The 11,905-nt window shown below is 30.2% G+C and overlaps 1 protein-coding gene across 3 annotated transcripts in view; it reads left to right on the top strand.

Annotated features, from left to right (window-relative positions):
- The first annotated feature begins 5,419 nt into the window (after nt 1–5,419).
- LOC117177963 (FAM172 family protein homolog CG10038) overlaps nt 5,420–11,905 on the top strand; it is a 21,942-nt gene continuing 15,456 nt past the window's right edge. Inside the window, exons 1-6 of one of the 3 annotated variants that reach the window (XM_033369102.1) lie at nt 5,420–5,535; nt 5,702–5,777; nt 6,169–6,284; nt 6,380–6,709; nt 6,800–6,919; nt 7,032–7,133. In XM_033369102.1, the coding sequence (XP_033224993.1) occupies nt 5,482–5,535; nt 5,702–5,777; nt 6,169–6,284; nt 6,380–6,709; nt 6,800–6,919; nt 7,032–7,133 (798 nt within the window). In that variant the 5' untranslated portion in view covers nt 5,420–5,481. Of the gene's footprint in view, nt 5,542–5,610; nt 5,778–6,168; nt 6,285–6,379; nt 6,710–6,799; nt 6,920–7,031; nt 7,134–11,905 lie in introns of all 3 variants that reach the window. The other 2 variants (XM_033369104.1, XM_033369101.1) reach the window with 2 other exon arrangements.

The following is an 11,905-nucleotide window of genomic DNA, read 5'->3' as shown; positions in this document are numbered from 1 at the left end:
AAGAAGGCGATTTTTTTTAACCAGACAATGAAACTACGTCTGTTATAATTCAAATGCGAATTCAAAAGAGAATTCACAATATTAAATAACTATATTCGATGCTTTGACCTTTAGTTTTAAAAAGTATGTGCACAAAGATTGAGCGCGTAGCGAGAGGTAATTACATTATCGAGCGCGAAGAGGGAGAACCAACATTCGCGCACTCTAGACGCGCTCGAACTAAGAAGAATAAAAGAAAAATAATAAAAGATGCTATTGAATCAATGAAAATTGCTAGTGGTTCAACAACCCTAATTCAAAAGAAGATTTTTTATTGGTTCAAATGTATATATATTAGGGTGGCCCAAAAATGCATGGCAAATTTTTTCATCCTGGAGGGCAACGGTCCCCCTCATTTCATCCTAAATCCGAAAAAAAGAAATTCCCTATTTTTTTAAATTTTGATTTTAACAGTTTAACCAATTTTGAGTGACGGGAAAGTATAGAGGCTTGCAGGGAATTATCCTTAAAATTATTATTTCATGTATCAGACATATGGGTTTGACATCCCGAAAACACCCCCACGAGTCCCTCAAAACTATACACTTAAAACCAAAAATGTCCATCATTTATGAAATCGAACTTTTGAGTACTGTATTCTGGTATTTTTTTACTTATAATTATTTGTATTGGTCTAGTGCAATATTTATCAATGTTACTTAATTAATTTTCAGTAACTTGAACAAATGGCAATTAAATTAAAAAAAAATTAATTCGTTTTTCCCCTAAATATTATTACTATTGATCTAGTCTAGCGGAATATTAATTAAAATTGGTTAATTAATTTTCAATTATTTAGACAAATGGAATTTGTGAAAAAAGTATTGATTTAATAAATTAAAGGTTGTTGAAATAAATAGTAATTGATTGTTTATACAATTTTAAAAATATTTGAATATAAATGTATGTTATTAACGATAATAAATTGCCAGTTAAACGAATATTTGGAAAAAAATGTTTCTTAAAAATGCAATTTTTTAAAATGATAAAAAATTAATTAACCAATATTGATAATGTTACGTCACAGCGATTAGAGATCGCGGTGGTAATATATTAAGAAAAGTGTACTCTTGTTAGAATAAAAATATTCGTTCTTGATCTCTCGAGCGGCAAAGAGATCAAGTATCGTGGGAACTTGCCTGGTCTTAAGAGTTGAAACTCACCTTGCTTACTTTTATTATGTGATCAAGGAAGAAGGATTTGGGTAATAAATTGGGAAAATATCAAGGTAGATTCGGTTAACACAATGTTTATTTACTTACTAATACATGAGTTGGCTGGTGATGGTATACAATTTCCTTGATTAAGGGGGTCCGCTTGCACAGTACGTAACAGTTACGGAATTTAAACAGTTAACCCGAAAATGCGTTTTCAGCTCAGTAGAGACTGCTAGATTCGAATAGTTAGTGCCTGACTTGCGCGTAGCGTCTGAGGATCTCCCCGACAAATTTGATGTTATGCCCGAGCTTACCAAAATAGAACTGAAGTCCCAAGAGGGGTGGAGTTATGGAGTAGAGGTGGAAGGAAGGATGGAAAAATTTGAGGATAGAAATTTGGAAGAAGAAGAGCCAGAAGACGAGATTTAGGAACTTTAAGAGAGAAAACCTTATTGTCCCTTATTAAGATATTTGCAGAGGACAATCACGAAGACAACCTTTTCGACAGTTTTTGGGAACTGATGGGATCGAAACCTGTTAATCAGCCCTTCCAAAATGGGGGGCATTTGAGTTCAGTTTATGTCTATTTTGAATTTAGAGAGAAATTCATTATTTAGGGAAAAGGTGTCTTCTTAAGAGTGTTCAGTTCTCAATCTCGGTAGGCTAATATTTCCAATAGTTTTATTACAGGAACCGTAAGGCTAGATTTTTATTGCGGGTATTGATGGCAAACAGGAATTTATACTAGGGAAAGGAAAACATAAACCCTAATGGGTGGAAAACCGAGGCGGCACACGAAAGTCCAACTTGCAAACCCTCCCAAGCACCTGGATGACATACGGAATTAAATTGAAACGACATAGTGATTATTACATTAGCTATTTGTTAGGAATTGAGAACATATTTTCAAGATTAAGGTAAAATGAAAATAGGTGTATAAAGTAATAGTAAAGATCTAATTAAATCTAATTACTCTAAAGCTCTCTGCATTACTGGGTAGAACCGTACAAAGAACGACGTGTGAGCTCGAGACATTTCGAGACGTCACAATAAATGTCCCACTAAATGAACAGTAATCATTATCAATAAAAAACACATTTTCGAAAAAAAAATTATTTGAACAAATGGAATTTGTTCACACATTTACGAAAAATAATTAACCAATGTTGATAAACATTTCACTAAATAAAGAGTAACCATTTTTAATAAATAAAAACAATTTTTAGAACAAAAACTATGTCAACAAATTCCATTTGTTTAAATAATTAAGATCAATTAACCAATGTCAATACATATTCCACTAGGCCAACAGTGATAATTTTTAGGGGAAAAAAATAATTTTTGAAAAAAAAAATATTTTAACAAATTCCATTTATTTAATTTGTATGCCATGTTTGGTTAAAAATATATCTCTATCATTTGAAAATTCAACTTTTTGATCAAAATATTCTGTAATTTGTTGCAAATTAATATTTTTTTACAGAATATTTACCTTGTTGGTAATTAATTCACCCTTATGGTGGAGAATTCAGTTCTTTGGTTTTAAATTAAACTATTAGGTTGAAAACTCCTTTAAAAACGTAAGTGTTTGCTTAGGAATTCTTGTATTTTGTTAAAAGTTAATCTTTTTTGGTACAGAGTTATTCTTTTCGGTTCAATTTTTTGCTTCTTTTGAAACTTAGTTTTTATTGAAAATAATGAAAATTTACCTATTCTACTTTTTGTTGAAAATTGATATTTTTTATAGAAATTAATTACTTTTGGTTGCCAATTCATCTGTTTGGTTAAAAACCTTTTTTTCTAATAGAAATTTGAAATTTTTGGTTAAAAATTTACGTTTTTAGTTCAAAATTCATCTATTTTGTTGAGATTTTGTCTTTTTTACTAGAAAATTATTGAATTTTTTTGGTTAAAAATGCATATTTTGGGGATAAAAACTCAACTATCTTGCAAGGAAATTAGTTTTTGTGCATGGATTCAAAATTCAATAATAAGATTTTTTTCCTTTATTTACGGATAAATTTTTCTTGGCTGAAAGTTCAACTTTTTGAAAGAAAGTCTCTTTTTGGTTTGAAAGTTAGCCTGTTTCTGTTGAGGATTTCACTAATTCATATGAAAATTCGTATTTTTGCTTTAATCTCTCCTATTTTTATTGAAAAATAAAGTATTGTTTCGTGAAAATATCAACTATTATACTTTACGTTGAGAATTCGTTTGTTATCGAATGTTAATAACTTTGGTTGAAAATTTAACTATTTCATTAAAATACCTTTTCTCTTAGTTGAAAATTAATTGTGTTAACTAAAAATTTAGTTCTTCAATTTCTACATGGAAACTGATCTTTTTGAATTAAAAACTCCAGAACTTTTGATTGATATTTGGCAATAAAGTTACTTTTGTGCATGTCAAATACAAGCTTTAATTTTGCTGTAAACCCCTACACATTTTTTCACGGATTGTCAACATTTTGGGACCTTCCCGATACAATAGGGAAAAAATACATAATAGAGATGAAATGAAAAATTCAAAACTTGAGCACCAGAACAAAATGTATTAATAAGATTTGAATTACATTTCCATTAATAAAATTGAATAAAATATCAAAATTTACATAAATAGGAACAAGAAAGAAACTTCTAGTATCACGTACAACCAGTAGTACCCATATAACATTTTTCTCATAAGAAAATTATAAATTTTTCAACTGTATGTTTTTCGAAAATAAGAAAATATAAGATCTGATTTCATATAACATACTATATTTTTTCTTCCTGATACTGATGTATATGGCTATGTCATTCAATTTCAGTGATGAAGAAACCATTAAAAGCCTTGTTGAGGGGTAAAATATGTTTTAAAATATTTTTTCTGCTCCAAAGATTGGAATTTTGGCCATCCTTACAAAAAATGTTCAGGGGTACAATTATTATGCTCTTATGATTTGTCTGTTCTTAATAAATAATCCTTTACTAGCTCCAAATAATAGTTTTTTCAATCGGTCATAAAATAAGGGTTTTTATCTCTGGTGGGAATCTCGATAAAAAAAGAGACCTCTAATTTCTACGCAGGTTTGTACAATTTTTATTCACATGGTATTACCCCGCATTCTAAACTACGAAAATCTCCATTTTTATGCAAATTTGATGCTCGCAACATTCAGTTTAGGAAAAAATGAGAAATCATAAATAATTTAAAATGTTTAATGTATCCAGAATTATGAAATTTATAATTGAAAGGTATCAAACAGTAAAGTGAATTAACACAGCTGATTATCAAGAGAGACAAAAAAGTTCTGTAAAATTTAATTTTCTGCTTAATTGAAAATTAGGAATTTTAATAACCTATATTATTAGTTGCTGAATGAAAACGAGAAGAGTTTGATTAAAAAGTTAGCCAGTCTGCTGCAGTTATTCCGAGTAAAGAGATAGATTTTATTTTGAGATGCGCGTTTCCAATAGTTTGCTTTTGAGGAATTGTTAAGTTTTTGATCAAATTAGCGGTTTGCCCATTTTTGGAAAGAACGTAGGGCTTGAACCTCAAGCTACATAGACTTTTAATATGGCTTAAATTTAATGTGAATGCTTGTACTTTAATATAGGTATTTTGAAAAAAATGCCTGCGTCGACTTTATCTTGTAATGTAGAAATGAAATTAATTAAACGTTTGCTTTAAGCCCCCATGGGCTTAGAAGTCTCTCGAACGTTAAGTTCGCCCTCTCCCACTTCTATAAAAAAAACACCTTTTGCTCTCAATTTTCCCAAGAGCGTGACATGATAGAAATATTTCGCTTTCGGATTCAGATTTAGCGATCTAAAAGGTATGGAATAAACGTAATTTGGGTTCCGATACCATTATTAAGTTGATGGGGGGGGGGGTCTTGGTTTAATTAAAAAAACGTGTTATAGAAGATAACGAAGGTATAGGATGTGTATTTTAATTATTTCGAAATTCCTACATAATAATCTCATTTTCGACAAATGTAGATTGATTCGTTTTGCTGTGCTAAGCCTACATCTCGAGCCGCTTAAAATGCAAGAATGGTAAAAACTTGGAAAATGGTTAATTACGACTTATACCATCGCCAGCTTTCATTTTTGATAAATTAGCTTAAAACTCCCGCTGTTACGAAGATCAACACGTCTACCAATCAGATTCTGTATTCATGAAAAATGTCCACGTTCTCGGGTTCTCTCAATCTCCGCTAGTGGTTGGTTGTTGCTGCACGCGCGTGTAATGTCAATATACGTCAGATTTGTAATGTAATACAATACTGTCAAATATTGTAATGCAATCCATGGCACTGGTGGAACTACTTTTAATCGGATTCTCGGCTTTCATGGTAGAGTTAAGTATTTTATAATTTCGCTTATTTCGATTTCCTCATGTACTTTGTAAAACGAAACAAAGTTTGCAGAGGTTAGGATACCGTTCGTATAACCGTATACTGAAACGGGAAAACGATCGAAAAGAAACCTGGTAATGCAAATCGTGCATTTTTTCTGTAGTGTGCAGTGAAAAATACAATGGCGAAGGCGGATTTTCCAAAAAGTCTGAGAGAGTTCGGTTATGACTTCAATGAAAGCAAGTATATTATTATTTATCTAAATCACTCAAATTCATAACGATAGCGTCCATTTTATGTTTATCGCCCTGATCGCTCATTAAATCTCGAAAGTATCGATTGTGGTATCGGTAAGAGCGCTGCCTAGCTGCCGATATAAAAAGTGTCACCAGTACTTTCTAATATTTCTCAATTAATAATATTCTTTGCTCCATATTAAAATTAATTAAAACGCGTATTTTAAGATACTATATTTTAATCTTTAAAATTTAAAATGCTGGAAAAAAAGTTAATAATACTATAAGGGACTCAAGTTTAAAGGCTCTAAAGTGTTAATTAATTTGCATTTGAATCTGCTTCAACTTCAAAACCTTTTGAATAATAACTTGTAATAACTTTTTTTATGAACAGATGGTAAACTTCGAAAAATAGACCCTGTTACTGGTGCAACAACAAATGAAAGTTTTGACTTTAACGTATCCGATGACGCAGATTACAATCAAAAACATTATGAAGCTTTAGGGGAGGTAAATATATTTTTCCATTTCCCTTGAATTTATAAAATAAGAGTAGCATAATTTAATACTCAGAAATAACATCGAAATATCAATACTCATTACAGATTATAAATCATCATGTGTACGGCCTACTAGAAAAGGAAGAACTTAAAAGACTGCCCGTCCCAAAAGACAGTTCAGATCCAGTGGAGCTACGAACTTTCATCTTCGCCAGCGAAGATTATTTAGAGAATGATAAATTAATAGTTTTAATTCATGGTAGTGGTGTAGTTCGTGCTGGTCAATGGGCAAGACGATTGATTATTAACGACAATCTTAACTCTGGTACGCAAATACCTTATGTTAAAAAAGCCAGAGAATTAGGATATGCAGTAATTGTTTTAAACACCAATGACAACAATAGGGTAATAAATGGAAAGCAAAAGGCTATCAAGGTAACTAAACAAAAAAAAAAGAATTTAGTTCAAATTATTTATTCTACAATATTTGATTAATGAACTAATTAATATGTTTTGTTTTTCTAGAGGAGTGAAAATCCTGAAATACATATGGAAACGGTTTGGAAAGATTATATTCAGGATTCTAAAGCAATGCATATTGCTATTATAGCCCACAGTTATGGCGGAGTTTGTACTGTCAAATTCGTAAGTATTTTTAACTATGGTGTGGAATAAAATTCTGAATATCATAGAAATTTTCTTTATTGTCGCTTATCTTTTTCCAACTAGTTGAAATGTGATATCTCATTTTTTCTAGGGCATGAATCACGTTAACGTAGTTAAAGAAAGGATTTTTGCTATCGCTTTGACTGACTCTGTGCATGTTATGGCTTCGAAAGGAGTTGATCATATAGTGAAGGTAAAATTTGCCTTTTATTATTCATTGATAATGACAAAAATTTCAAGGTTCCACAGGATTATGTTCAAACATTTTTAATTTAAAAAACTGAAAATTTATCCAAAATATGGAAAGGATGCACTTCGGAACTTACTTGTAAACTTCATAAAACTGGATGAAAAGCATGCTTAAATTTTGAATTTTTCAAATTTTGTATCTCATAATTTTGGTCAGGCGAAGGAATAATAGTTACAGGGTGGCCGTTGAACTGGGAACCCTATAAAACCTTCCCAATCACTTCCGATGTCACTAACTTCATATCAAATGATTAATGAAATTATGATATTTGATGAACTTTGATTCGAAATTCTTTTGTGCTTGAAAAATTTAAATTGAAACAGTTTCAAGTATAAAGTTATTTTCTGTACAAAGCGAATTCTAAAGCCCTTTACATTGAAACATTTTTATTTTTCAGTTTTTATTTTGAATTATTCTTTTCTAAATTAATAAATTTTAAGATAGTGTGATTCCACATAATCTGGTCACGGTTTTAATTGTGAAATGAGATTTTAATGTAATTCAGGATATATGATTGCTTGGTAGTGACAAAAAATCCCATCACATTTTTTCTAAAATTAAAATAATGGAGGAGACATGGGACCTTGAGTTTTTTTTAAATCCTTTTTTTAATGACATATCTTAGGGTTTAATTGTTCGATTTCATTCTTCAACGTTTTTATTCACATCTTCTAAGATACATTTAGAGAATAGAATCAAAACAATTTGTTTATCGAAAATGTGGTGAAAGAAATAAAAATGAAAAACGCGTTTTCCCAAAAATGTAGTTTTTTTATTACTTATTTCTATTTCTATTTGTTTTCACAGGAGTGTATAAGGGTGGTCTACCAGTCCTGAAATTATTGGAGTGGGTTCGCCACTGGTTTTCGAGAAAAAAATTTTAACGTAACCATATTAAACCACAATTGCAGAGTAAATTATGGCGGTTTGCCTTCAAATTTGTATTAATTTTTCACAGAAAGCTGCAATAGTTAATTGTTTATAAAATTTATTTACTACATAAAAAATTGTTTATTAATTTTGATTAATCCAAATTACAGCCCCCTTTTTTCTATACATTGTGAAAGTTTAGTCTTAATGCAGTGAGTAAATATTGCTAATCCCCACGAAATAATTTTAATCCACTTATTTATTTATAACATATTTAATAATGTCGCGAGCTTCTGAAATTCGATTGAAAAACATTTCTAAATAGTTGTGTCATTGATTCTAGATTTTTTAAATGAATACGAATATTTTGTAACGAATCTTTTCTTCAAAAGTTCAAAAGTTTTTTTTTTGTCATTTTGTTCATGAAATAAAAAAGTATTGTAAACCTTTTTTTAAAGGATGCAAACCATAAATGCAGAATTTCATTCATTTTTATTTATAAACAAATTTAAATGTGATGAAAATTGTGGTCTGAAAATTAATTTGTCCACAGACACTTTTATTTGCCATACTGAGCTGCGCCGCACCATAGAAGACGTCACGTTTGAGTTTTTTTCGGAAGCCAGTAATAGTTGCAGGACTTGTAGACTAAAATTATAGTTTTGTTTATTTTTTGTTAAAATGTATCTTAAAACAAGTGAATTAAGACGTCGAAGAGTAAAATCAGCCAAGTAGAGCCAAAGATACGTCGTTAAAAAAAAGTTGTCCAAAATCTCCAAGTCCTACATCTCCTCCATTTTCTCGAATTTTCGAAAAATATTTTGTGGGATTTTTTACTATCAAGCAATCATTTATATTTATTTATATTTATTTATATTTTTAAAGGCTTGAATGATTCGTAAATTTTATTCCCCACAACTTTTCACTTACGTGAGATATTTATCGGTTTATTTCTTTTCCTGATAGCGTTTGGAATTCGGCAAAAAATCTAAAAATGGTTTAAAAATAAAATAATGGCGGTTTATCTGAAAATACTAAAAGCCGATTTTCTCAAGAATCCTATACTTATATTTTTTGCCAATTGTTTGTTGAATTCTAGGTGAGCTAAATAGCTTCTGTGGTTTTGCTTATATGAGGCTGAGAGAAATTTGTTTCCTAAAAATATTATTTTGTAATTTTCTCGTAAACGATGCAAGATATCGCAGAAGTGCAAGAAGTATTTTTCATATAACTTTTTTATATGTGCTAATTTTTATCTTGGCATTTTTTCATATCTATTGTTTGCAAGAAAAATTACAAAATTAATTTTTTTTCTCATTATTTTAGCCATAAAAGTTAAAATTAGCTCGTAGAACTCACAAGGTGTCTTCCTTATAAAAGTACAAATTCAGCAAAAAATTTGTGGATTTCAAAAGAAGTCAATAAAATACAGAAATAAAATGATAAGTATATTAATTAAGACAAAAGTTAGAAGGTTTGAAAATTATATTTTTTTAACTAGTCCCAAAATGTAAATACGCATAAATTCGTATGATTTTTTCGGTCTGAAATAGGAAATATAAGTATCGACTAATTTCCTCTAAAACAAAATTTTTTGTCCGCGAGAGATTCTGCGATTTAAAGTGTAGAACTTGCCAGATTTGAAATGGTTACTTTTAAAATATACTTGCATAGTATGCCATGTTCCAAATAGCTTTTTGATTGTTTGCTAAATTGAATTATTAATCACATCAAACATAATATCAGTACTTTTTTTGTTACATATTATTTATAAGTTCTATGATAAATTTGAAATTTTTTAACATTGTTTTAGGGTATACCTGATACTGGTATAATGTCATTAAAACTTTAAACATTATTTTCTCAGTTTGAAAATCAACGAAACTCAAGGTCTTTTCAGTTTTTTCCATGTCGCCTTTTTTGTACATAAATGATTTAAATAACAGTTTTTTATATACATATACGTGTCTGCTGATTGTCAAGCGGAGAAAATAATGTTCAAAGTTTTAATGACATTATACCAGTATCGGGTATACCCTAAAACAATGTTTATAAATATAAAATTTATCATAGAACTTATAAATAATTTGCAACAAATGAAGCAATGACATTATTTTTGATGCCATTATTAATTTAATTGACCAAAAAATCAAAAAGCTTTGTGGAACATGGCATGATATGCAAGTAGATTTTAAAAGTAACCATTTCAAATCGGGCAGGTTCTACACTTTAAGTCGCAGAATCCTTCGGGGACAAAAGATTTTGTTCTAACTTTGGCCTTAATTGATATATTTATCAGTTTATTTATGTATTTTATTGTCTTCTTTTTAAATAGGCCGGAAAATTAAAAAAAAAAGGTTAAAAGTAATAAAATGGCTTAGTCATAGCTGCTCAGAAAATGACTATTAAATTCATTATTTTTTTATCATACTTGTGTCTTTTTTGTAGAAAAATTATTTTCATTGTGGCTATTTTTGCATTATTTTTTTATTATTCGTCTTTTTTATTGGGATAATTGTTTAGTTTCTTAGAGTATCATCGTACATGCTCACTAGGGCGGTTCATCAAAAACTTCTTTTTATTTTTCGGGTCCCATACCACGACAGTTTCTTTCTCTAGGTAAGAAAATACACTCCTAATTTTTGAAGATTTAAAAAAAATGTTGTGGCGATTGTGCGCATTAAATTTACCTAACAGTTGAAAGGAGCCCACACCAAATGTACAATTATGGCTTTTTGCAACAGAATTCTAAAATTTAATTTTTTGGAATTTCGAACCTGAAGAGGAAAAATTCGAAATAAAAAAGTAAGAAATATGGACACTTTTTAGACAAACACTGGTCAAAGTTTCAAGTTTTAAAACGACATAATTAAGGCGAGCTTGCAGTTTGGAACAGTTCGGTAAGAAACTCACCTTAAAGCTGTTATCATTAATAAAATTATTATACGTAGCTCATACCTACCTGCTCCAAACACACACACACACGCGCGCACGCACACACAGAGAGGGGGGAGGGGGGGGGGGCGAGAGAGAGCATTTACTGATAGTGCGACTCGAAAAATAAAACAGAATAAAGTAAAAAATGCACGATATTCAAACGGATTTTCAAGCTTGTTCCATAAGAAAGTTTGAAGAAAAAGTTATAATCATCATCAAGTATTTATTGTTTTTATTCTTCAATAATTTGTTAGCATTCCGAGTGAAAATAATCAAAGCCGGTTCTGAATAAAAATCTTATTTTAGGTACAAATATATCAACATAACCTCAAATCTGAAAAAAGTTTCTGCTGATTTGTCATTTTAAGTTAATATAAATTAAATTTTGCATTGAAATGTCGATAGTTCATATTACATTTTAAATGTTTATGAGGGGAAAAAAATTAAAGAATTTATTATTCAGACAACAAGAGTTTTTAAATTTTAAGTTTGCAAACAAAATGTAATGATAGAAACTGAAGTTTCAATTTCCACCTCTTTTCTGCAAAATAGAAGGTGTCCGCATGTAAAATTCTTTCTCCTTCTACGAAGTTTCTACATGCCGGTGTAGTTTTGTGAAATCACAAATCGGAGCTATTGTTATTTTAATTTTCAATGTTTTTAAATGAGTCTTATGAGACGTCTACCTACTGTCGCCGGCCATATTGCTTTTGCCGCTAGTGATGCAGTGATCCCAGGCCTGAAACGAGATGCGGTCCAATACTATGACAGGGCTATGTCCGTGTGAATATAGTAGGAGACGCTGCAAATGACTGAGTTGCGCGCGAAACCCATTTCTCCTCTTCTGAATTTGAAAACTCGAAGATGCACGATTGCCGGTCGGAGCACTTCGTCGATTCTATTTATAT

Source organism: Belonocnema kinseyi, chromosome 8 (genome assembly GCF_010883055.1).
Source record: "Belonocnema kinseyi isolate 2016_QV_RU_SX_M_011 chromosome 8, B_treatae_v1, whole genome shotgun sequence".
In the NCBI taxonomy this organism is placed as follows: Eukaryota; Metazoa; Arthropoda; class Insecta; order Hymenoptera; family Cynipidae; genus Belonocnema; species Belonocnema kinseyi.
Note: the sequence above shows the minus strand (reverse complement) of the source record. Positions and strands in the feature narration are given on the sequence as shown.